This window comes from Leptinotarsa decemlineata, unplaced genomic scaffold (assembly GCF_025532065.1).
Source record: "Leptinotarsa decemlineata unplaced genomic scaffold, Ldec_3_MD MMD2_tig00026307_RagTag_RagTag, whole genome shotgun sequence".
Lineage (NCBI taxonomy): Eukaryota > Metazoa > Arthropoda > Insecta > Coleoptera > Chrysomelidae > Leptinotarsa > Leptinotarsa decemlineata.
The window spans coordinates 209,449-237,187 of NW_027412681.1; the positions used below are offsets into that span (position 1 = coordinate 209,449).

Here is a 27,739-nt window from a genome sequence, read left to right on the forward strand (position 1 = left end):
AATTCGATGAGATAAAATTAAAAAATTAATAATGGCAAGGATATCAAAATAATTAACAAATTGTTTTAAATAAATTTTATTGGAATATAACAAATATAAAACCGTGAAAATATTATGTAGGAGAAACAACATACAAGCAAAGAGTAAACATTTTAATAAAAGATGAGTAGTAAATTGCCATCTGGCATTTTTCATATACATAGTCAAGGCATAGTAACAGTCTTCATTTTGTTTCAACACAAACAATTCAACTAATATTGAAATAAATAATAATTCACATACACTTTAATAAAAGAGAGCCCCACACAGGCCCTTAGGGAACTTCTAAATTTCTATCCGGCTACAGATTGAAAGTTTACCACAAGATTGTTATTGTACTACAAGAAATTTATGAAACATGCTGAATACTCAATAAAAATTTTGGTGCTCGTATTTTTATTGCAGCTGATGGTGACTATAAGGCACATTCAATAAAAACGAAGAAAATGTAAAAGTTTTCGTTTTGCAAAAAAGTTTTTGACACAGGTGGAGTTTAATACTAATCAGCCTAGCTGTTGCATTAATATAAAAAAGGTCAAAACACCACCATTGCGATAAGTTAGAGCAACTATGGTAACCGTAATCCAGGTATTGTGAAATATTATGCACAAATACAAACTAAAAGTGTTGAACAATTTCAACAATCACCCTAAAATACAATAGTTTCTTGAAGGAATTCATCTTGTTTGATGCCTTTTAGGTCAATGACCTTATTACTACTGTAATACCACAGGTATAATTTGAAAATAATATAGTTCAATTTATTGATTATAAGTTATCATTACAAGAATTAACCACTGGTGACGTCAGTAGTTCTTGTTAGTGATGAGCACTGACAAAATAAACAATCCTTTCGACTAATATACTCATCAATCCTGGAAATTCAACCTTTATTTGACAGTTTGTCACTAACGAAGAACCAAACTTTTGAAATTGCAATAAACATTGAAAACGAAGCCTTCTCGACACGGTTTTGGAATATATCATTTTAGCGAATTTGTTTTAATTATGCTTCTGTTTGAATTCCATCTGTACTTGTAATTTGTTGAAATATTGTTATTGGATCTAAATTAGCCAGGAAGAGTATAGAAGTGAGTTTGTACTTTTTTCCTGATAGAAATGAAAGCAAAGCCAATGTAGCTGATATACTTGCAGTAAAGGAATCAGTGGACAGCAGGTAAGTTGTAATTTAGTGTTTGAAAACAACTAAAAACCAATTTTCCAAGTACGAAAATGTTTCATCAATGATTTATTGTTATTTATTTCTTTATATCGAAAAGTATGTATACTTCAATTTTGTTAACATCTTTGAGGAATCATTTTCATACCAGGAAATAAAAATAAATCAAAAGGGGTTATGGCTTACTAGAGGATTAAACATTTCTCTGGAAATTTATGATCCCTAAACTATATAAGTAAATTTAACAACAATGATTCCTTGTTTGAATATATTAAACAATACTGGAGAACTTCCAGGTAGGTCTTAGATATGCTATAAACTACCTGGTTAATCCTGTATGAATTTAGAGGAAAAGAAAATAATTCTTGGGAATAATCCAGCATTTGCTAATGATTAAAACCAATTTTACTGTATGGACAGTAGCTGAAAAATTGACAAATACTCCAAAAATGATAAATTTACTTTGTATGGAATACATATCAAGATAATAACAAATTTAAGACAGTATGAGAATGAATTAAAACAAAAAAACTTCCCAAATTGATGAAATAACAATGCAAATATTTTATAATCTTACTGAAATAAATATAGTTATTTCAGCAATAATTATGAAGGCTTTCTTTGAATTTGTCTATTTTCCTACCCTTCTCAATACATCTCTGGTTATTCTACTATACAAGGGTGGCGATCTTGGAAGAATTCTCAAAATTTCGTCCAACATGTCTTGTCCCTTCATTAGCTAAACTAATAGCAAAAAAATGTTGGATTTCTTAATGTCACTTAATATATAATAAACTGTGAATAATTTGGATTCCAACCGAAAAAGTGTACTTCGTTGATGCCGTATTGTATGTTCCCTTCAATATTATCAATGATAATTTCCCTGCAGTAGTGCTTCATGATTTATCCAAGACAGTCGATAGGTAAATGCTCAGAAAATTGTTTCACTATGGCATTAATGGGGTCAAGATACCCAGGAATTCCTTCGATATCTTTTAGAAGGTTTACATGAGGACCTCAATGTAATTACTGAGAAATTTAAACCGATCTCAATGGAGGTTGACGAAAAATTGAGGAACAGCGGAAAAGCGCAAGCGTCTTGGCTGAGATACTTGAACATGAACAACTCTAAGATGAAGTGCACACACTGTGGATTCTCATCAGTAACCTTCCATCCTTTCTGGGATTTGTCTCTCCCTATACCACAAAGAACTGGCCAATTGAGTGTCACAATGCTTGGATTTCTTCACAAAAGAGGAAATCTTGGATGGAGATGAATAACCAATCTGTTCGAGGTGCCAGGAAAGAGGAAAATGCACAAAGTCCCTATCAATCCGTAAGTTTCCCATATTTTAGTAATTCATTCAAAAAGATTCTCTCCAACGGAAAGATTCAGAGGCAAATTGAATGTTGCCATTCAGTTTTCTTTTGAAGGATCAGATATGAGGAATTATGCAACAGACAATGTGGCTTCTTGTCGTTACAATCTATATGCACTTTCGAATCACAGTGGGTCTACCTACAACGGACATTACACAGCATATTGCAGACACCCTTATAGTGGCACGTGGAATGAATACAGCGATTCACAAGTGGCCCCAATTTCACCAAAATCGCTTGTGAGTGAGGAGGCATATGTTCTCTTTTATGAACAGGAGGGAACAAAGCAGCACTTTTGAGGTGTTTTTTTCCTTCTCTATTTCATTAAGCTAGACTCTGTTAATTGATTTGTATTTCATGATTTTTCTGATAATAAACATATATCACTGAAAAAAACTTATAAGTGGTTTGAATCATATCTTACCGGTACAAGTTAGATTGTTAAAACGCAACATTATCTTCTGCAGCTAGTATAAACAGAGGCGTGATTCAGGGGACTTTTTTTGGAACCATTAGCTTTCTTTTATATGTACGTTCACCCTATTCACATAAAAGCCACCTATACAGTCGAGTAAAATTACCTCAGATACCCACAAAATCACATCTTCATATATCAAAAGTATCAAGAATTATTGCAACACTAATCTTTCATCTTTGAATATCGCGAAAACCAATTTAATTTCTTTCCTGGTATTATCATTCATTAAGTACTAAATTTTATGGTATTACCATAAATCATGACCTTGCATCAGAGCCCCAACCAAAAACATTCGTGTTATTATGCAGAAGGAATAACATTATAGAATTTATGAAAGCCAAAAGGCTGCACTCAAAAATTTCAATAATTAAACAAATAATAAAGAACCAAATAATAGTAGAAGACCAATGACCTTGTGACAAAGAAAATTATTGAAAATGTGAAGCCGCAACCACGTGTTTCTAGCTCATCAGTAATTTGTAGCTAAGAACAAGGATGGGCAGCAGTTATTCGCAAAAAACAGTATAATTGTACGCAGTCATGTAATATACGTTCGAAATAGATTGTTTTCCCCCCATTTTGGTGTTTCTTCCTCCAAATTATCTACATAGAAATCGGTAATAATTTCATCCATATTTCTATGATTTTTTTTCTGAATCCTTCGTATCAAAGTGAAGACAAAACAAATCGTGAAGTACATTGCTCACAATAACGGTATTTGATCCTTCTTTTTTAATGCACCAGACAATCATGTTCAATCAACCTTCCCAGATACTTCATTCTCCTTCCCCTGCATCTAAAAACTCGTGAATGGCCTTCCTCAGATCGGAATCAATCACAAAATTAGTGTCGGTCAGGACCTCGTTGGTCATCGGGCTCGTGTACTTCCCGGACATGAACCATTCAGTGATGGCGTTTCTCTCGTAGGCATGTCCGTCGCTGCATCTGACGGGTTCTCTCATGATCTCGTGGGTGATTGGGCAGAGGAATTCGTAAGGGATGTCGAGACCGTTGGAGGTCTCCATTTTGGTTTCGCCCTTTTTCAGCCAGCGCAGTTCTTTGATGAACTTTTCGGAGGTTTCTTCGTCTGAAACAAGATTGGAAAACATTACAAATTTTATTTCTCGCATTTGTGGTTGAGTCTAGTCTGTTGAGGAGTTAAAATTCGCCACGTATACTTTTGCATTACTTCTAGAGAGATCGTCGTGTAATTTGTTCTGTTAAATACAATATGTTGTCAAATTATCTGAGTGATTAGTTAACCCACACGAGTAGTATTCATAAACACTCCACTAGAAATAGAATAGGTCATTTTTAAATCAACGTAGAGCATGTAGGTTGTGACTCTATAATTTGCCTAGCCATATAAAAAGCTGTGATTCATTAAACTCATTCAAAAGAAAATGTATTGAATATATTTCAAGTGATAGTCCTCAATAATTTGTCTTGTTTTCTTGTTTCTTGTCTTGTCTCTATTTTTATATTTTTTGTTTTGTATTTTATAAGTGACTGACTGTACTATGAAGAGAATTATTTGCTAATAAAGAGTAATATATAAAATATGTTTTTCTGTTAACTAGCCGTCGTCCCCCTGCAAATGACAACTCTCAAAAGTCGAAACTTGTGCGAGCTAAGGACTAACGAGGTCTTACCTTTCAACGTGTGATTCCTAACACGGGTTGGAGGATAGGAAGTGAAAATTTTATTCCAACTAATGAAAAATATGATAGAATGTCACACATTTTCGCATACTTTGCTTCAACAGAATAGACTAGACCTGATTTTTTCAACTTAGCCAAGGAAAATACACACAGAAAATCACCAAACTACAAGATTTGCGATAAATATAATGGTAATTGTAACTCTGCATACGTCTTTAGACGCCTAGAACTTCTCCTGCCTCAAAAGTAGAATAAAATTTGGTCATATATTGAAAGTGTTGCTAAAAAATCACTCTTAGGATGAATGAATCTACATAATATGTACTAGATTAAAATGTGTAGCTGCCTCATTCAGATAATAGAAGTCAGAGCCACTTGAGCGAAGTGCTACCAGAAGAAGTCAGAAATCACCAAGTTGCACCTCAAGGAAGTGTCCTTGGACCTCGGTTATTCCTGTTATATGTTGATGATGTAGTGGCGAACGCTGGAAGATGTTTGAACTCTAAAAATATGACCAAGGTAATCAATGAAACACAGGAAAATATGTTGAGATGGTGTTGTTTGAGTTTGTTGAAAATAATTCTGAAAATATTGAATTCATGTTATCGAGAAATGAGGGGAAGCATGAAAGATTTATAAAAAATCATCCTCGAGTAGAAATCAATAATGAGATAATTGAGGTGATACATACATCAATTACCTTCATGAAATAAAATCCAGAAATCCACCACCTCATTTGAAAGAAGTTACTTTGATTTCTGAAAACCACATTCACAATATAATGAGTGAAATTTCGCTGGTATCTTTTTGGTAACACTTTTTTTGACAGATCACGCGTGAATCGTGTCTTGTGTCATTGTCAAACTGGTTCAGTTTGGTCTATAATTTAACCATGAATCGACTTACGAATGAACAACGCTTGCAAATTATTGGATTTTATTATCAAAATTAATGAAAAGAGAAATGAAAATTTCTATGTCGTTTCTCTTTTCATTATGATCTACCACGTATTAACGGCTACATCCATCAATTCATTATCAAAATTCATTCTCGATGAAGAAAGTGCATCGTACACTTCTTCCAATTTATGGGCAGTTTCGTCGGCCTACTGAGGGAGCTATTCGGAAGCTTGTGACTAAATTTCGAACCCAGTTTACATTATTGGACATTCAACCACCAACACGCATACGTAGAGTGAGGACCGAAGAAAATATTGCAGCTCTATCCGCCAGTGTTCGTGATGACAGTGAAATGTCGATTCGCCGCCGTTCGCAGCAATTGGACCTCTGTTACTTCACTACGTGGAAAAAGGATTCGGGTGTGAAACCTCATAAGATACAGCTGGTGCAAGAATTGAAGCCACACGATTTCCCACAACGTCTAACATTTCTGAATGGGCGCTGGCAAAGTTGGAGGAAAATCCACATTTTTATCGAAAAATTGTGTTCAGCGACGAAGCTCATTTCAATGGCCGGAACGTTACCGTGAATGGCGAGCGCTACTGTGTGATGACTGACGACTTTTTGTTGCCCCAAATGGAAGAATCGAACATGCCTGACATGTGGTTTTAACAAGACGGTGCCACACGCCACGCGAAACAATGGCCCAATTAAGAGCCGTCTTCGGTGAACAGTTTATCTCACGTTTGGGGCCCGTCAATTGGCCGCCTAGATCGTATGATTTAACGCCTTTGGATTATTTCTTGTGGGGTCATGTTAAGGCTCATGTCTACAGGAATAAACCAGCAACGACTGACGCTCTGGAAGCCAATACTGAAGCATTTATACGTGAAATACCGGTCGATATGTTAGAGAGAGTGTGCCAAAATTGGACCTTGCGCATGGGCCATCTAAAGCGGCGCCGCGGAAAACATTTGCATGAAATCATCTTCAAATATTGAATTATATTGATAGTTCTATCGTTTCACAATATTGTTTTATGTATAACCACCTATTGAAATTGTGAGATCTGTTAATAATAGTGAATATAGTGAGTAGAATCTCCGCTTAGAGATACTCAACATCAAACATAGAAAGTTGCTCAAGAACCTTCTGAAAGCTTCAACCGTTTAGTTACCAGCGACTGTTATCGACTTACCCAAGTCCAACCCGGTGGAAATTTGATCTTCAGAAAACGTCAAGAGCTTGTTACCATCTAGCATGGAATTTTGTACCCGCTGGACGATTTCTGGCATCCCGATATCTTTAATCCACTTCACAACGTCTGTCGTTGACCAGTCCACCGTCTGTTTCGATCTGCAGTGGATTTTACCAGCGACGACTGTTTGAAATACCTGAAAAAAAAGTAAAGTGTCGCCATTTTGGTGGAAGATAATGACATGCAGAAACTACAATCTGTCAACTCACCAATTGCTGCGGCAACTTCCATAACCACAACGTTTTGTCTAGACATCCGGTGGCAAGCAGAGAGCAGTCGGCGTTAAAGGAACATGATGTGACGATGGAGTCGTGATCTAGTACGTACAGGCAGTCAGCACTGTACACTGACCATATCCTGGCTTGTCTGTAATTACATTTTACTCATTAAGTAAAGATTCTTTGATTAGAGATAATCATTATACCAAACAGTTCAACCTATGATTAAATGTTGGTCATTCCACTAAAACAAGTCAAACCGGAGCAGAAGATAAGAGTCAGTAGGGTTAATAACTATATTGGGTGTGATGGAAGTAAAATTTTACCACAAGTACGTAAATAGTGGTCCTTAAGAACTCACTGTGTGACAAAGAAAACCAAGCAAAGTGCATGACGTCACTCTCTCTCTTTGTCAATGTTTTTGGCTTTTGCTTCAATTCAGGCGCATTGAGCCATGGCGTCACTTGTTCACCCCATCATCCTTGTCAAAGGCTAGATTGTTTCTTCCACTTCACTCCCTACTGCTTCTGAAGACGATTCTAAGAAGTTCTCCCTTGATTCAAAATATGTTTATTAAGGTAAACACTATGAATTTGGTGACGTCAAAACTGTCACGTGACAAATAGAAGCATTCTGGAGCGAAATTTCCAGAAAAATACCTTGATATCTTACCTCTCTTTGAGATAAAAACATGTGGTTCGCTTGATTTTTCTTTATTTTCAATTTATAAATAATATTCAACATGCTCAACACTTCTACTCACCGATCAGTTGCAGTCGAACATATAAATTCTCCAACGACATGCGAAAACTTTACGCATATAACGTTGCCTCCGTGGCCTTGTAGAGATCGCCACAATTTCACGTCGATGTCTTCTAGTTGAAGGGTGCCGTTATGCTAGAAATCAAGGCATTATTGACTTCCTCTTCTCAAAGAAAAATCGGGAGAACAAAATCCAAGTAAAGTACCCCCCAAGATCGGAAGAACAAGATCCAAGTAAAATACTCCCCAAGAACAAGCCTTGGGGCTTTCTTTCCACGTTATATTCACCTTGGGCACGGACATTCTCCACAGCTTGACCAGGCTGTCATTCCCGCACGTGGCCAGCAGATACGACTGGGCATCGATGACGGCGTTGGGAATGGGCTCGAGGTTTTGAGAGATATCACAATATTGGACTCCGTAGTCGTGGGCGTCTTCTTTGCAGTAGAGGCACTTGTAGGAGTCGACGGACCAGACCTTGAAGTCAGCGTTCAGCGACACGGTAACTAGGAGTGCCCCGTCGGGGGTAACGCAGGCCGAGGGGATGGAGTCCATATGTGCCTCCAAGGTCCTACGGATAGAATGAAATCATTTCAAGTTGAAAAATTCTTGTGTGGACGGAGAAATAAAACTAATTCTCATGCTCTGGGTTCTATCTATTCTGTAGCAAGCACTTTTTACTACTTTTAATTTAGGCCCGTTGCGCATACAATTTTTCAATCACAAGAATAGAACACGTTATTTTTTATAAGAACCCATACACGTTCAAGTTTCCTATAGACTTGATTGTTGCCGGCAAAGTTTCCACACTCAAAACGGTAATATGTGTATTTGATGCGCTGCTGAACAGTATACATTTTTGGTTTCACGAAAAGACTCGTTTGATAATCGAAAAGTAAAGCAACAATAGCCGAATAGTCCGAGATTATAATTCCGTCAACAAATGATTTATTCGGGCCAAATGCATCAATCACTTTGAATTTTATTAACTAAGCACTTCTCAATTGCTCCCATATCTCATTTTTATTCACTTTAAAATGTGACTTACACAATTTTTTCCAAAGAATTCAGGTTCCACACTATAATTTTCTCGTCGTCTCCAGCGGTTACTAACATCTGATCATCTGGCGTAAATCGACAAACTTTTACCGACAAAACATTATTCGGTAAAAACCGAATCTTCTCGCCGTTCTGAAACAAATATATTTAAATCACCAAGTAACAACACAACCAGAGAATCTGTACATATCACATATTCAATAATTACAATGTTCTCACCGTTGCATTCCAAATGATGGTGCATCCATCCAAAGAACAGGATGCTAGCATTTGTCCGTTTTTTGAAAACTCAACGTGGTTGATCGTGTATGTGTGACCTTCGAGCGGCGAGTAACCTAATTCTTCTATGCTGTTGTTCTCTCCTGATATCCTAAAGAGTCGAATCAATTTGTCTCTGAAACGAAAATATTATTCAAGTACTTCGTAGGAAATATCAAAGTGGAGCTAGATCACGAAAGGGTCTAACCGTAAGTGAATAACACTAACTGATACACCTTACTGTAAGATTTTCACTATAAAGGGTTTTACAATTATATACCCAACATATACATGTGTGTATCGGTCAGTTCTATCCAAGTCGTAAGTGAAAACATGTATTTAAGTGTTTCTCACCCTGATCCAGTAGCTAGTAAATCCCTGCCGTGAAAACTACAACTGTTGATAGCGCCCTCGCTGATATCGTCCATTTTCTCCAACAAGGCGATTTTGTCTTCGTTGTTGTTGTTTTGCGCCAAATGAGATTCGGAAATGGCCTCGGCGTTGGCCACAGTTACTTTGAAAGGACTCAATTCCGTGTCAGTGCTTATCTTCCCTGTCAAATCCCAGATGATCACCTGCCTGTCGTTGGAACCTGTAGAACCTTGAAATGTACAAGTTAATAGTTACAGGAGTTACATATTACAGCTGTAACGTAAACAGTGCCTGAAACACAATGCGTGAATAGAGCCATGCAATACAGCGTACTAGAGTTCTGCATCCATCTCTGCCATCCTCTCAGTATCCATCTCTGTGTCAAAATAATTTTAACCAACCGTGTAAGCTAATGGTTTTTGATATTGCTACTTATTATCAACGAAGAGAATTATTTTCCATTGTTTCGCCGAATACTAAATTATTCATTTTTACTTACCAGATACTACGAGACTAGAATCTCTCGAAATGGCAGCACAATTGACGTATCTGCTGTGGGCTTGCAGCGACGCGACGCAGTTTCCCCCCTCATCCCAAATTTTGACCAATCTATCGAGGCTAGTAGAAACTAAGTAGGCACCGTTATTGCTATATCTCAGACAAGTGACACTCGACGTATGGCCGTCGTAAACGTCTAAAAGCTCCACGTTAACTTCGTTACTTTGCGAATTTTTGTGTTTCAGCGTGGATTTCGAAGTGATTGTCCATATTTTGATTTCGTTGGTGTTGCCACTAGATGCCAGTCGGTATTGTCTAATCAGCGGATCGTTTTCTGTCAACATACAACGACTTCATTAAGGGATGGAGTTTCAACTTTCATTTTCAACTTACCATCGAATGTGATATGTTTGGATATGTCCACGCATAGCACTCCCATGTCTTGAGCGTTATCTATTCTAGCTAATGGGGTACATGGGGTGTCAGTCGTCGTATCAATCACATCTTGGACGTACCATATTCTGATCACTTCCAGAGAGCAAGCGGTTATCAGATACTGCGAATCCGGGGTGAAGGCTAAAGACTGAGTGGTACCTTCGTGATCAAACAAAGTTCTATAGAAGAAAACTAAGTTGTAGATGTCCGTATTTAGCGCGTTCGTTAAGTTACTTACTTGATCAAGCTCCTGTGTACCAAATCCCACACACAAATAGCTCCATTATCACCGGCTGTTACTAAAATGGCACTGTCGGGCGAAAATCTGGAAATACGTATTCACGTTTAGTCTAGGAAATCACGTAGTAGAGTTTAAAACAAGTCACAAGATTATGATGACTTCAAACCCCATTCCCAGTATCAAAATTGACTCATAACTCCCATAGCATTATTACTCACAATATACACATCACGACACAACAATCTTGTGGATTTTATTTTAATATAAGAATAACCTTTAAACTCTCCTAGATACTAACCTACACACTCTTATAGCATCCCCGTTAACCTGGGTCATAGTATACAATTTGGTGCAGTTGTGTATATTCCAGAGGATGGCGGTTCCGTCCACTGACGAACTGGCTAGCATAGAGCCCTGTGGGGACACTCTGACGCTCGTCACTTGATATTTGTGAACCTTCAGAGGTGAGCATGCTCTCTCTACATAGCCGGACGGTGGCACCCAGTCCCATATTCGGATTGTTTTATCACTGAAAAATAACAATAAGACTTTTGTTTGAACATTTGTGTAAACTAGAAACTTATTATTCATAAAAGTGTCATAGTAAATAGCGGACCATAAAAATCAGTGCTGTTGGAGGTGTTTCAATTGTCAATGAGGTTACACAAACATCTAGAGTTTTTTAGGAAAGTTATGTCACTAACTTAATCCAGTACTTAGAGTTATATGGTAGTTAGTTTCGTATAGGTACCGCTGAAACTATAGTGGACTTATTGGAGGTTTGAAATAGACGGATTTGAGCTTTATGCAAGGAGAAAATTTTGTTCCTTACCTCGATCCAGTAACTAGAACGAAATTTGGAGCAAAATCGCAACAGGTGACATCGCTAGAGTGTTTTTGTAGATTTTGTAATATTCTACAGTTGTGACCATCAATTGACATAGTTTTCTGAAAGTAAAGGAAAAGATTTTGTGAAAAATAAAGTTATAACGTTATAACTACGTCAATTGTTTTCCAAAAAGGTTCGGCTTTGGAGGAAATTATCTCAATTTGAAAAGAATATTTTCAAATACTGTCGGGTGTGACAGTTTACACTTTACATGTCACGTATTCCCTCAAAAACATCTAGAAGCGACGTATCAGGTGATCTAGTTGGTTCTTATAGTGAAGATTGGTGAAATCTAAAGGTTACGTTCCAAACGGCAGTCTACTCAGAGCTCAGGGTTGAATGAAATTACTCCAGAAAAAATTACATAATGAATTCGTGAATGGTGACCAGGAAAGTTCTGCGTTGGGCGTGGTAGTAGACGGACGTGCCGATAACGTCCGTCTACAAAGAAGGTACACGGATGCCATGTGCAATTGCGGTTCTTATTTTTGTGCTGTGATCATCCATTGTGTTAAGTCAACCAATATGTGACACGTGAAGTCAGGGCTTCCCTTATTCACGCCGGTATCCAGGCCGGGGTGGTTTGGATAACCACGTAAAGGGGGCCATGCATGTGAAGCTGAAAATCCAAAGGTCTCCCGAAGAGAAGACGACGACTATTGAAAAAGTCAAGAAAGTATTGGATTGGAATGAACGGGATTCATTTTCCAATGCTGGTTCTTGATGTTGTTCATATCGTTGCTCCGTTATTTCCAAACAAGCAAGTTTTTGCTTTATTATTAGCAGTCGTTTGATTCATGGGTGGTTGTATAATGTGTTCAAGTAACACAGTGTATAACTGGTTTCATATATGAGTCTGTCCAGTATCAGTGCCTCGGAATTTAGATGCCCCAATTCTTCTGTCTAAGTATTTTTGCTACTATAGTCGATTTGGATGGAGTAATGTTATATCTTGTTATGATATCAAAGGCCTACTACATGTAAAGTCAATTATATTATATTTTCCCAGCTCCAGGGTGACTAAGTCATATATATCAAATGTTAATTCAGATAACGATGAACTGTGAAGTTATGAAGACATTGTAGTTAAGTTAGTTATACAATTAGGAAGTAACTTCCCAACGAGGAAGAACTGGCATGCAGAGGAAGGCGTAATTCCAACAAATACATAAAAACGAGGAAAAACAAAGGAAATGAGCAGACCTAACTTATTGTGATTTGATGTTCAGAAATTCAGGAAACTCCCTAATAGACACTAACGTATGTTTCCCAACTCATCACTTTATCTACTCACAGTTTTGAACAAACTTTGGAAAATCTCACTCGATATGCTTCACGTTCAACACAGCATCGAGTGGCATGTACAGGCATGGTGAGGTGAAAAATATAGAAATCGTTCTAATCTCTATGGCAACTCGATGAATATAACGTTAACGACTGTTTTATGAAGTTATAATGGAAATGATAGTGTGCTGAATTTACTGGAAATGGTCCTGGAAACGGCTAACAAAATTCAACAAGAATGTTTTTGATATGGTACCTCATAAGGGGTATTCAGAAGACAATTATTTGCTTATAATTATGTTGACCAAAACCAAGCAACGTAATTAAACCACCATGATATAATTAACTAAAGTGTTGGAAGAAAAGTTCTGAAGACTTTGAAATAAATAGATGGACTCGATAAAAAAAAATCATATATTTGGTTATTCTGCTACACTGATGAGTTTTTTTGCACATGTTTCATTTTGACATCAGGAAGGTAGCTCCAGAACAAGAACTGTTCCCAATCACTAGTTCTGGTTACTAAGAGCCTGCGATGTTTACTTTTACAAAGGAAAACGAGAATCATATACATTTGATGACAGTATCAATGATGAATTCAACATTCCCGGATTTAGAAATCTTGTTTTGAAAATCTTCACCTTCAACAATGAAGGAATTGTCAAAGTCCATGTCCATGTGGAATCAGTTGCTGTTAATTGATTCTACTTTTGAAAAGCGTGTTTTTGTTGAGATGTTCATAGAATTCATACTGTATCAGTCACCAGTTTCATGACGGGCAACAATTATCGAAAGCAAGAAATGGGAATCAGCAAGTAGATGTTTTTGATCAGATTACAGACTATGAGACAGACTTTTTGCAATTTTTGGTTCAAACAGGAGTGGGGGAAACGTGTGACGTCATCGACGCAGGATGGAACGAGTATCGTAAAGATTCAAGCATGGAACTCGGCCCCCTTAGTACTCCGCCTCACCTATCGGTCACCTTGGGACTCTGCCTCACCCCTCGGCCCCCTTGTCACGTGATTTTAATTAAAAAAAGTTTATAGTTATGAGATTCGAACCTGAATCGTCCGCGCGGTAGACATTGTCTGATTCATTGTATTATTACTCGGATCAACATTAATCATCTATGTTTACACCATTACAGTTAACAAATAGTGAATGATACATCACAGAATTGATAAATACGACGAATCCACGATCACAACAGCAGGGCACTCTTTTGTTTTTGGCTGTGCCGCAGTAGTATTCAAGTTCCTTGTATAACTGGATGAAACAACAGGAGAAAAATAAACCTCTATTAGTAATATGACTGTCAATAACAACTTTAACCATATGATGTTCAACCTCCGATAGGGTAGAAAACAACAAGAGAAAAAAGACGACGAGAAAAGTATTTTCTTCAGAATTCTCTAGTCTATAAGATAAAAGGTAATAACTCGACATTACGGTTACGTTCAGTATCGATTTATCTTGTATTGTATGACGTGGAGTTCATGGCTTGATAATGAGAACAAACATCACACTTTTGATGGATATAATGAGCTTCATTATGCATTCTCGCAGAGCTATTTTAAGTCGCAAATTACAGTCATTGGCATTGGCAATAATTTGGTTCATGTTGAAAACGACGATAGATTGTAGTTGCGTTTTCGGCACGAGGTAATGATTGGGGTCTAGTCGAAACTTGTATTAATGTTGGAGAATTATAAATACATGGTGGTGTTTGGAACTTCAACTATAGAATGAATCAGACATATATGTATATTTCTCATACATCAGATACGTGATGACATGCAATGCCCAACACAAGTTTCGCTGATTAAATTTTCATCAACATTTATCGCAAAAATTTATATGAAGTATTTCCACACTACTTCTCCAAACAGTTGAATTTTGTTTCATGCTGAAAAACACGACTTTTTTTGGAAAATCACCATTGTCAAGGTACTGGTTGTCCGCAAAGCTCTGGATTAGAAAAGCCGTCTCATTAAGAAAACCGTTCAGTCTAAAACAGAAACAGGATCAGTACAGAAATTGAACCTTGTGGTCTCCATCAACCAATCAAAGTAATTCAATGCGTTCTTTGGGAGTTATCCTGTTACTTCAAAGCATTGATTTGGATAGTTTGAATATTTAGTGATAAGAGATGGTAAAGTAAGTTCTATTCGGAGTAAGAAACTAAGCTTCATCGCTAATTAGAAACGGCTATAAAATCGACACTTTGTCAATAGTCATAGAGAGATATTCCGGTTGTAACTTAAGTGCAGCTGCTAGAAAACCCTTTAAATGCATGAGTTTTCGCTACTTCATCCTCTATGAATTTTAGTGGCCTAATTAAGCAGTCCCAACAATTCAATGTAATTTCAAATTTGAAACTATATATTTATTCGATATTCTGAACTTCATTTCAGTCAAAACATTCCTATTCCTATCAAGAAATCAGATATTCAGGTCCTTTACGTTTTTCAGACTCGATGTTTTTTCCTACCTCTTGCACGACATGGATCGTCGTCTGCATCATTTCTGCGCAATCGGCAAGCAAATCGGAGACATTGCATCGCTTACACGAGAACAGTTTCCATAAAAATAAATACGTGGTCTAGATCCCATTGCGTTGCACCACTACCAGGAGCAGAATCAATATCTTGTACGGTTTCGGATTTGACGGGGACAAAAAGCAGGAAACCCTTCCCCCACATCCCCGGCCTGCGACCCTTCGTTACACCAAAGACTCTCCCATATATCGACTCATCGTCCTTTCTCTCTGTTCTGCCGATTCGACGGGTGTTTCTCCGTTTCCTCATCGAGGGTAATCGCTTAAAATATGTTTACCATTAATCCGATAGAGGGTTTATCGGTTGTATTCGATAAGGTGGTTTCGTGGCTTGAGGAAATACTGCTGATTTGTTCTTGAAGCGCTTGAGACAAAAGTCTTGCGATGTCATTAGAGTAATATAATTGACCGGTAATCATGTTAAGATCATATCCATCATTTATGCAAAACGTCTCATTACGGGCAACGTAATGTTCCAATGTAGACCGACCCGCAGCCACAAGGAGTCCGGTTTTCTCCGGGTGTTGTTGCTTTTAATTAATTTTGTTCACTTTTGTTCACTTAGTATGTTAAAATAATTGATCATAGTTTGTTTATAAAAAAAGACGATTTTGCCATTGACAATAATTTGAAAAGTTATAAGATAAAGGTATTGACTTGAAACGTTTGATTCCTGGTTTATTTCGACTTTGAATCAAAGGAAATTACAGTAGGACTGAATAGTCTGAACTCCGGGTGTTGCCAAAGGTTCGCTGGGGTCCTTTGCTGACCTTAGACTTCGTCTAAGGTCAGCAAACTTCGTTTTTATTGGCCTAAATATTAGTGTCACGCCGTGTTGCATTAAAATTCATTGTGAACAATTTCTGTTTCTCTTGAAGAGAACAAATGGAATCTGGGGTACCAAAAGTTTCGTTTGATGTCGAAGACGAAGTATAGAAATCTCAGCAACGTTCGTAGCTGAGACTTGGGGATGTAACTTTTGTCCTCGTAGTCAACGCACAGACGTAGTCTGTCGTAGTAGACACGGCCTACCAGCACGGATTTTGTTCTCTTTAATCGTATCTCTGGCCGTGAAAGCCTATGCCCTTGCATTGAGATACTATATTTATGTGATTCTACATTCAACCAGGTCTACCCCCGTCTAACCCAACCCCGCTAATGCACCAATTCAACAATGAAAGATAATGGTTAATTTTTCCCGGATGAAGACAAAACAGTATCGACCAAACACCGGTAGCCCGATCCAAAACGAATCCGCGCCTAATTCAGGATAATAGCACGGCGTATCCAGGAACTCGAACGGCCGGCCTTTTTACGTATCATTGTTGTGTGTCCTTTGAGGGATATGTCGTGTCGTCGTCGGCAAACGGGTGTATGCGCGTTCAAAACTCCTTTATGTTTCGGCTCGTAACTCACCATTGGTTACAGATATTGATCTGGCTGGTGCTTATTCTTATTACTACGGGTATTTTGGACACGTCATTGCGGGACCTCGCGATCCTTTGTCCGCTTTCTTGCGGGGGCGGGAGAGGAGGCGATTCCTTTTCCGAAGTATATTTATTCCGAGTTATTCGATAAGATACAAACCTTTCCAATGCGGAATCGAATTGTCAATGAGATTCAAATAGGACGGAATAATTTAGGAATTTCGGGCTCTATACTCTGTTTCCAGTGTATTCTAATAATATAAAGTAATTAATGCTCATTATGCAAAATGCTAACAGAAAGCTCAAACAAAGTTCTGTGAATACGTTATAATTTGCTGCAGCTTGTGTAAGCCTGTTTATAATACTTTACCGGGCCCACCCTATTTATGTATCACGAATTGCTCGCAAACAAAAGATTGTAGTATGATCGTTTTATTACCTGCAATGGTGTCAGTTTGGGTATTCAATCAAAAATACTTGTTGAAACTTTTTATTGGCTCAAAAACCAGATCACTAAGCCTAAGGATTAAGTGGGGAATGGGAAAAAATACCAGCGTGGTCCAAACATAACTGGCTGGTATCTCAATCGCCACAAAAGAAATAACTAGCAATTTCTGGCATAAACATAACAATCTGCACTCACAGCAGACAAGCCCTATTAGTCTTGAACAGACAACGTGTTACCTCAGGGCTAGTACTAGAGTGCCATCAAGATTAAGCGAAATCATCGGTAGATAATAACATTATCCTGAGTTGGGTTAAAGGGCACGACAGGAGTAAAGGTAATCGCATTGCCGACTCTTTAGCCAAGGAAGCGACTATGGACTAAGAATTTCAGGACTCAGTGGCACCTACGGCCAGATGGCTTCGACAATTGCGGAACTAGTAACATATTACACCCATGCTCAATCCTTAAAGAGATGGAATGGAATCAAAGGGTGCAATCTTGCCAGTATCTCCTGGTGAAGAAATATCTGGCGATGACCAGGCAAAACCTTAACGGTAGGATTTCAGACTGGCCACTGTCAACTAAGGTAACACCTCCATATTATGGGGCTAGTAGACACACCTCTATGCAGGATATGTGAACAGAAAGATGAGACTGTCAGGCATGTCCTATGCGAGTGCCCGGAGTTATAGTCAATGAGAGAGTGTGTGTTCGGCGAGTCTTGACCTACACCTGCCGATATAAAGGAGATGTCTCCTAGTGACCTGTCCACCTTCCTGGAAAGGACAGGATGGACGATGACCTAGGAGGACAACTCCTCGGGAGGATGTACAATGGGTCACATGTGGCCTAAATGCTGTGGGCTTACATTTACTCTTCCTACCCTACAGATACAGAACTATTTTTATTTATATGCAACTAGTACTATGTTGCTGTATCGCTGCTGTTCCAATGTTTTGGCAGAATCAGAATCAACGAACTTAGGCGTCGTCGATGGTCATCGTCGTTTTAATCAGGCTGGAGCCTTGCTCCCTTACCCTTCGGGCTGGTTTTTGTCAGAGGGACAAATGAGTCATGACTGATTTTTGATGGTGGCATGAAAGTCCTCAGACATCCATACCGCCTTTCGCGGTGTACCCCTACCTGGCTGGGGTGAGATGGATGAAGATATTATTCATCTGTTAACGGAGGACATAGAGACCTCATTCGACAGAGTGTCGGGGCCTTCTATATCGAGAGGGGTCGTCTACAGCGTAATCTATAGCTTCCCTGACTAACGGATTGTCGTGAGTTTCAGCGTAATCTAAAACTCGCCGATTCCTCGACTGGATGGACTGCTGAATGAAAGGCAGCTTCAAATCTCTCCGGATGGCTTCATTCCGCACGAACCACGGAGCATTCACAATCATCCGTAGAATTTTATTTTGTAAGGTCTCCAAGATGGAGATGTTAGTCGGAGCCGCTTCTCCCCAAACGCCTGAAGCGTACATGATGACAGACTTGAACATCGTGCTATAGATCGTGATTTCATTCTTTAGGCTTAGCTAGGATTTTCTATTGATCAAAGGGTACAGGCTTGCCACCCGACCCTGGATCTTTGCCTTCACGCTTAACAGGTGCGGGTTCCAGGTGAGCCTACGGTCTATAAGAAGACCTAGGTACTTGACCCGCGTTTGCCAGTTGATCTCCCTTCCAGAGATTCCTACTTTCATGGCCGGAGAAGCTATCGTTCTTCCCATGGTTATTGCCTGAGTTATTGCCTGACTTATTGCCGGGTTCACTCGGATCTTCCATTCGAGGTACCAGCGCTCGAGGTCGCCCAATGCACGTTGCATATAGACGATCCCGAGCTCCCGACCCATGGAAGATGAGAGAAGAGCCGTGTCGTTGGCGTAAAGAGATACCTTCACATGCTCGGATCTCGGAAGGTCGCTGGTGTAAAGGTAGTAAAGCGTGGGAGAGAGCACGGCCCCCTGTGACACTCCAGCAAAGATCTCTCTGTTGTCAGACAGAGAGCCCTCTATTCTAACCTGAAATGTTCTGTCTTTCAGGAAAGACCCAATCCACCGGATCAGGCCCCGAGGCAGGTCGAACGCGATTAATTTGTGTAGAAGGCCTTCATGCCAAACGCGGTCGAAGGCCTTCGAAATGTCTAATAAGACTAAGTGAACTTTTTTGTTCCTGTTTAGCTCCGCGATGGTATTTTCGACCAGTCTCAGAGCCTGCAACTCAGTGGAATGTTCTCTCCTGAAGCCGAATTGCTCGTCAGGCAGAACATTTCGGTCCTCAACTTCTTCGTTGAGTCTTTGAAGTACGACTCTTTCAGCCAGCTTAGTCGCCGACGAGAGTAGTCTAATCGGGCGATAATTCTGCGGGAAAAGCCGGTTCTGTCCCTGTTTTGGGAGCATGACGACGACCGCATGTTTCCACCTTCTGGGGAAGTATCTTAGAGCCAGAGAGCTGTTAATGATGAACAGTAGGCTCTCAACGCAGCGTTATAAAACAGTGTTTTCAAAAAAAAAAAAAAAATATAGCCTAAAAACCTTCTCTATGAAAAATTACTTATACATGTCAAGTTTCATCACGATCGGTTGAGCGATGTAGAAGTTTATCACTTACCAACCAACCAACCAACAAACATCAATTTTTATATATTAGATTACTATTATTATATTATTTTGATTCAAAACTACATGTTTCCTACTTCAAAACTACAATACAATCTTTAAACTCCTATTTTTTCCCTTCGAGAGTGGAAATTCCTGATTCCCTTTATTGATGCTTATTTACGCCATACAAAGAACCTACCTGCATATTTCAAGATTCTAGGTTCATTAGCTTTGGCTGTACGTTAATATAAGAGTGTCAGTCAATCAATAGGTACCCACTTATACAATATTGAATAACATCAGCAAAAAAACTGAAAGGATTAGAATTAAATACATTGGTATTACTACTAATATTATAAATGCGTATAGTTTGTGGGGATGGATGAATGTAGTGTATGTATTTACGTGTTTTACTTTTTCACGCTTAAACAGCTCAACGGATTCAGATGTAAGATGGATCATGACCTGGAATAACACATAGGGTAGGTTTCCACAGTAACGCGGGTAAAACAGCGGGGAACAGCTAGTACTGTATAAGTGGGTACCTATTGATTGGCTGACACTCTTTAATAACGTACAGCTGAAGCTACTGAACCTAGAATCTTGAAATATGCAGAAAAGTTCTTTGTATAGCGTGAATAAGCATCAAGAAAGGAAATGGGAACCCTCATTTTTACTCCCAAGGGGGAAAATGCGATTTGTCATTTTTTGATATCACATACATTTTCTTCCGAAGGGACACACACTTGTTCATCGATTAAACTTTTCTATAAACGTCGATTTTGAAGTTTTCTGTTCGAATCGTTAGAGATGGAGGTTTGTGGGCCGAGTATTCGGGCCCATCGCGATCGAAGGGGTCCGTTCGATAAATGCGCGCCACGTCGATGTTTGCATTTATGCAATTTGAGAGGCCGACAGCTATTTTCTCCGCTATGAATAAAAGCTGAAGGCGACATGGGTGGAGGTGAAGGAGTATCAGCCGCGAAATTTTATCTCGTTGACCGTGGATATATGACTGAGATATCAATATATAGATAAATGAACTTCTGGACAAAAAATTAACGTACCACAAAACACACCAGGCTCTTATTTTACCGATCGGAGATGATTTATTTGATGTTATTCAGCTTCTAGCGTTGTTTTCTACAACTCAAAGTGCTTCCCAAGCTAAAATTGACCAGCCCCAGCTACCAAAAACACTAACAATGATTTCAGTTTCAAGAGGTGCAGTAATGATTATGAAATCTGTTGAAAAAATAAGATAAATATTCAAATTTCGCGGGCTATGTAAATTCGGTTAGCGACTTTGCTTGCTCGTAATTCTTTGGACAAAATTATGCCGCAGCCACCGTATTAGCGACTTTTTCCTGTTTCCGAGCTTAAAAAGAACCAAGAAAGGACGGCGTTTCGCGAAGATTGAGGAGATAATGAGAAGTTCCTAAAGCTAGAATAACTTGCCCACTCAAAAATCAAAAAGGAAGATAAGAGATTCCCTGCAATTAGTATCAGATCGCAGGAACCCACGCTCAGCTGCTGAGCTATATCTCATACTATGTTCGTGTGGTAAAGTATACATAAGAACTACACAAAGGCCATGAATACTACGATAATGAAGCACTAATGAACTGTTCTGTATATGTAGAGTAGGGAGAGTGAGTGTACATCCTCCCGAGCAGTTGTCCTTCTAGGTCATCGTCCATCCTGTCCTTTCAAGGAAGGTGGACAGGTCACTGCGAGACATCTCCTTTATATCGGCAGGTGTAGGCCAAGACTCGCCGAACACACACTCTCTTATTGACGATAACTCCGGGCACTCGCACAGGACATGCTTGACAGTCTCATCTTCCTGTTCACACATCGTGCATCCTACTATTAGGCGTAGATTTTTCCTGGTCATCGCTAGATATTTCTTCGGCGCCAGCTTCCCAGGGTTGTCCTTGGTGATCCTGGCAAGATTACATCCTTTGATTCCACCCCATCTCTTTAAGGATATAGTATCTGTTTTTCCGTTAAGGATTGAGTATGGGTGCAACATTTGACTAGTTCCGCAATTGTCGAAGTCATCAGACCGTAGGTGCCAGTGGGTCCTAAAATTCTTAGTCCAGCCGCTTCCTTGGCTAAAGAGTCGGCAATGCGATTACCTTTACTCCTGTCGTGCCCTTTAACCCACCTCAGGATAATGTTACTATCTACCGAGGCTTTGGCTAAATCTTGGTGGCACTCTAGTACTAGCCCTGATGTAACACGTTGTCTGTTCAAGGCTAATAGGGCTTGTCTGCTGTCAGTGCATATCGTTATGTTTTTGCCAGAAATTCCTTTCTTGGTTATTACTTTTGTGACGATTGGGATACCAGCCAGTTCTGTTTGGACCACGCTGGTATTTTTTCTCCCATTCCCCACTTAATCCTTAGGCTTAGTGATCTGGAGTACGCCCTGAGCCTTCTCGGGTCAACTGTTAAACCAACAGTAGCGGAATATGCGCTTAGTGAGAAGATCACCAAATCCTCTTTGAAGGAGTTGAGTTAATTTGGGAGTTGATAGGAATTCACGAACACACGGATAATTTCAATAGGAAAGAAGAACCTGATCCTCTCCACAACAAAAGTAGCACCACAGCGTTCCTTACAGTTGGCAGCGCCTCCTGATGTTGGTAGCGTCCTCTCAAAAGTCAAGAGGCGTTGCCTACTTACATCCGCAACGTATTGAAATCCGACAACTAGTCTTAAAATAATTTGATAAGTTAGTGCAACAAAAAATGGATGCCATAGTATCTATTCTACTTCGAAATACGTGGTATCTCACATTCTACTTGTTCTATGATTCGCATACCTACTATAGCGCCAAAAAATTTAGGTATATGACCACGTGCCCCGAGTAAAAATTTCCTGTCGCGCCCATGTCGGGGTTCGCCCGGTTTGGGCGCTGGGCCGGCAAGTATCGACTCGGGATGCTTCCATTTTATGTGATGCCGGCTTAATATCTCGGATAGTGGAGTCGAGCGGTTTCAGTACACACGACAGTTGTTTGAGCGACCGGCGTTGGCGGGGCGAAGAGGGGGACGGTCGCGGAGAGCCAGGTTCACGCTGCCGAACGTTTGGTTATTGTTTTATTATTTGGTTTAATTGATTCGAAGCAGGCGTTGCAGCGAACTGGCGACGCTTTTGACGACGACGTCTTCTTCGATCTTCGTTTGTTTATTCGGCGCTCACGTCGCGGGAGAGGGGTTTCATCGGAGTTTTGGGAATTGATAAAATCGTTACAAGTTGGCGTTTAGGCTTGTGAGTTGTTGATTCTGAACTATAATCGATGTATCGCTCTAACCACCCGTATACCTACTGAAGGTATATAAGGTTTAACTGAGTTTCCATCTGGCAATCTAAAACAATGATTTTCTAGGTTCAGTATCCACGGCTCTACGTTAATATAAGAGCGGCGACGGCTAGTAATTCATGTTTCTACTTTGAAAGTACATTATGCAGTATCCAATGAAAGAACAGGAGCACAAATATGAACTCTTATACACTTTCTAGACTATGATTTCAATGACTGTTTTTCATTGAAGTAAATCTGATCAAATAAAATTTCAGTTTCGACAGTATTTGGGGCAAAGACCCAGAAGCCTTCTGTAGGGTAGCGAAAGCATCTATCCATAAATTCATGGATGCAAGCCGAGTTCATAAAGAAACCATCGCCCATATTCACGAAAGACCTGCTAAACCACAACCGTACGGTTTTAAAGGTAGTGGTGGTTCTACTAAATGCAGGTTCTGTTAAGAAGAGGAAGAAACCGCAGCTATATGAAGGGGTCAGTGTCAAGGCTATGGAGTCTCAGCAAAGAGATCAAGCTATACAATGAGCTCTAACAACCAAGGAGCATCACTATACATCTGAGAAGGTCGCAGTGAATCTGGCCATGGGCCAGCTCCTCGACAATCTATTCTATAAAGTATTCTACTGGTACTTCTAACCTGACGATCCTAGATTTTTCCAGCTGAATAATCTCAAAAATAAAGTGTGCTAAAGTAGACTCGTATAAAAGACTCACTACTGTATCTATTACTACATTCTTTCCGGAAATTTGAAATTATTACCCCTCTCCAAACGAACAATGAAAAACTTCAAGAGGAAGATTAAACTATTAAATCTTCCTCTTGGAGATGATCACGTGGTTATCGAAACACGTATCGGGGTGTAAAAAAACGGTTTGGTGTTGTAAAAAAACTCCAGTAATATTTATAATATTGTTTTTTTGTATCTAGAACAAGCAATTAAATAATTAATGAACAAAAAGGGATAATTGAAATTGACTGATGATTCTGAATTTCGGTGTCAAAATAAATTACTTGACAAAGTCGAACTTTGGTATTGTCCGGCAGTTCATTGCCACCTAACCTAATAGTGTAATCGATGAAGGTTATATATGCGTTGTTGTAATATAACTTTAATTTTGCCATATTTGGAGATATTAGGCTGTTTCAAAAGTTTTTCCCGTTTTAATGACATGTGTTTTTGTAGTTCCTCATCTCAATTAATATTTATTCTTCTGAGTTGTGACATATACTGGTCGATAGAGAATTTGGTACTCAATACATTGATGCTGTTGATTTTTATTCAAATTTAATTTTGTTGCCTCTTCAACTTATCACTTACTATATGATGTCGTTGAGCGATTTTTGGCAAATCTCCACGCCAAATCCACCAGGCTTTTGGTAATGACATCGTTAATGAACGCACTGTTCAACGTTGGTTTGCGAAATTTCGTTTCGGAGATTTAAGCCTCGAAGATGAGCCCCAAAGTGGTCGACCTACATTAGTCCAGGACGAGAAGTTGAGGACCCTGGTGGAGACTGACCCATCACAAACGGTACGTGGGATGGTGTAAGAACTTGGAGTTAGCTCCCATGCGGTTTTTGATGGAGTAAAAACGTATTGGAAATTTTAAAAAGCTCGAACAGTTGGTTTCCTCCGATTTGAACGATCGACAGAAAGTGTCACGTTTCGAGGTACGTTCTTCTGTGCTTTTGCGCAACCAAAACAATCTTTTTTGGATCGGATCATCACTATATCTTTCTGTAACCGAGCCAGACCATCACAGCTGAGTCCTTATGTGAGGAAATCGAAAATTACATAGGCAATGGCCAGCACCGTCCGAAAACTAAACGAACTTAGCGTCAAAGTCCTGCCTCAACCACCATACTTTCCAGATCTCTCGCCAACCGATTACCAACTTTCATGCCAACGGAATCAATTAACTGAGATATTACAGTTCAAATTAGACTCGTAACATAACATAACTTTTTAAATAACCTAATATAGGTAATATTTTATTTTTCCATCAAGATCAGACTACATGATACTGAAAATGAAAGAAAAATTGATCAGGTTCAAAATACACATTAAAGCAACACACCAATTTTTCATATGATCGTCAAAACTTATTAAAAAATTGGATGAAACCAGTCCAAATTAGATGAAAATTTCGCTTGAGGAAACATGAAAAACACAGTAAACTTGATTAGTAAGTTTTGAGAAATATTCAGTTGAAGGTATAGACAAGTAAGTATAAATAACAAAAATTCATTTTTAATTTCTTTCAGTTTTTCAGGTACGATTGAATACCTGTTTTACCTGCTCAAATGCGAGATATTCCTGTGAAACTAATGAAATAACTAATAGTAATAATCCACTTTATTCATCACAAGAGATAGAGGATATCTTATTTGTATTTACATTACATTAATTGAAGATAACATTATAACGAATGGACGAAGTGTCAGCTAAAGCTGTTTTTCAACTTAACCCTGTATAACTTCGTATAACTAAGACACCTACAAAACTATGAAAGCACAATACTTATGAAAGATACAAGGTTTCAAAATTTTATTACGATAACACATATTGTATGTAGCTGAATAAAAAAAAATCACTGGGGGAATTATTCGCCTTGCTTCACTAATATTTGAAATTAAAAAATGTTAGTTACGATATTTCAAATATGTTTCTGAACTTTTATTGCATATTTTTAGTAATTTTCTCGTGAATTTTGGAAGATTTAGAAAAGTAGGTACCTACCTACATTGGAAAACAATTTTTCAAACAAAATTTACAACTTCAGTCAAAAAGTCATGTCTGTATCTGCATGATATATTTAAATTTTCTAGGTCATTTCAAATCATTACCTGATTTTGTTTTAATATGTTGAGATCGAGGTTTAAACAGACGTTTACGCCCTAAATACTTCATCACATTAACCTTTTGCCTAAAAATTGATATAACCTTATCTTAATCTTCGCATGACATTTCATAACCTGAAAACAGGAAACGCCTCGTATGATAGTATGAAACCGCATTGGAAGTATTTCCCTTCTCAGCGATTATTTACCGCATTTAAAATGACAGCCGTTTCTCTTACTAGAATAAGAGAGCTATTAAAAGTTACAATTTCAATCGTTATCAATTTCCAGGGATCTTTCAATTCTCGCGACAAACACACCGTTCCTTATCTAGGATATTTACCACTGAAATTGTCATGCAGCATAAACAAACCTGAATTATAGCGAATCCATCAGGTATTTACAGATCCCTTCGTTAGGATGGTTGGCAAACTCGGAGAAATTCGACGGAAAATTAAATACTCCAGTCACACGGCAAGAACAGCAGCTCGTCATCGATAAACGATTGAATTATCGTCAAATACACCGATAAAAAATGTACGTACAACTCCGATTAATAATAGAACTTCGGCACTAAGAACGTTTGATACTCTGCGAAAAAAATACAACAAACCAACAACGACAGGAACGGCGCACACTTCGCGCGGACGATAAAAACACACACACAAAACCCGAAATGAGTAATCAACGTGTAATTTTTCCAGTGTGCATCTGGCCTCGATGCACGGAACGAAGAGAGAGCCAGAGAAGCGAGAATGAAAGCTCTGGTGGACGTTTACGGGGGGTTCCGTGCACGGCGGGAGGGGGGTTGGCAAAGCAATCGGACTGACACCAAGCCTAGGTCCGGCCATCTTGTGACGATGAAACGCTCCTGATCTCGTCTTCGAAACACCCCCGAAATCGTTAAAAAATATTGGAATATTAGTGCAAATCGTTCGTGAATTGTAGCGGCGGTGCTGCCGAAGCTGGACTCACGTGCAATTGTTCGGCGGTTTGCAGATAACTAAATAAATAGTTCGTTAATTGTTTCTGTGCTGCGATTTTGTGTGTGCGACTTGCGAGAATCGGATTTCCTACAGACGTTACAAGTAAGTAACCTGATTGTTGTTAGTGGTACCGTTCAGAGCAAGTTTCCCAACTGTTTGAGACGTGAAGTCATCGACTTTCAACCCTTTTTCGGGCCTTTCGTCTCTGAAATTGCACCTAACCCTACTAATTTCGCCCCAACTCGCCTACTGTGAATAAAACTCCCCACGAAAAAGGTAGAATTAACTTGATTGTTGGTTAGCGACAATAACAATGTTGTTTTCGAGCCCAGGCGACTCGATAATAACACGTTCATTTGTGAATGTGTTTGAGAAGACCTGGAATATTCCGAAATTTCGAGAGATTCCATAATTTCTGTCTCTTACCTTCATAAATTAGCCCACAGCTGCATTCTCGATGTACACGGCAGGCTGTTTGACCGTCTCACAAAGCAGCATTCTTAAAGGCCCCGTAGTACAGTGAAATTGAAGTGGAAAAGGCCCCGACTAAGGAAAAAAGTTCTGAGTAGTGACAGTTGATCATTTACTTTCACACTGAAAGGGGTAAAAATACAATGAGAGTTGT

General features: G+C 39.0%; 2 protein-coding genes across 4 annotated transcripts in view; one reads left to right on the forward strand and one right to left on the reverse strand.

Moving 5' to 3' along the window:
* Nucleotides 1–60: 60 nt before the first annotated feature.
* On the reverse strand, nt 61–27,234 carry LOC111518224 (WD repeat, SAM and U-box domain-containing protein 1). 3 transcript variants are annotated; one of them, XM_023174616.2, is made up of 14 exons: nt 26,502–27,234; nt 11,571–11,686; nt 11,037–11,267; nt 10,736–10,822; nt 10,456–10,676; nt 10,064–10,396; nt 9,547–9,784; nt 9,154–9,328; nt 8,924–9,066; nt 8,164–8,446; nt 7,877–8,010; nt 7,105–7,261; nt 6,836–7,031; nt 61–4,164 (listed from the first exon to the last, which is right to left on the reverse strand). In XM_023174616.2, exons 2-14 carry the CDS (start codon nt 11,678–11,680, stop codon nt 3,854–3,856), a joined length of 2,619 nt encoding a protein of 872 aa, XP_023030384.2. In that variant the 5' UTR covers nt 11,681–11,686; nt 26,502–27,234; the 3' UTR covers nt 61–3,853. The 3 variants fall into 3 exon arrangements, with proteins under 3 accessions (XP_023030384.2, XP_023030381.2, XP_074037429.1); XM_023174613.2 differs by having other exon boundaries at nt 9,547–9,793; XM_074181328.1 differs by lacking the exon at nt 11,571–11,686 and having other exon boundaries at nt 9,547–9,793.
* Nucleotides 131–27,739, forward strand: part of tou (bromodomain adjacent to zinc finger domain 2B toutatis) — a 94,883-nt gene continuing 67,274 nt past the window's right edge. The window contains 1 exon segment of the mRNA XM_074181326.1: nt 131–1,216. The gene's annotated coding sequence lies outside the window, so the exon portion shown is untranslated.

Coding starts and splice junctions, on each gene's coding strand:
- LOC111518224 (XM_023174613.2), bottom strand. CDS start 11,680: ATGTCAATTGATGGTCACAACTGTAGAATATTACAAAATCTACAAAAA. Junction 11,268..11,570: donor GTTCTAGTTACTGGATCGAG/GTAAGGAACAAA, acceptor GTTATTTTTCAG/TGATAAAACAATCCGAATAT. Junction 7,262..7,876: donor TGTTCGACTGCAACTGATCG/GTGAGTAGAAGT, acceptor ATGTAATTACAG/ACAAGCCAGGATATGGTCAG.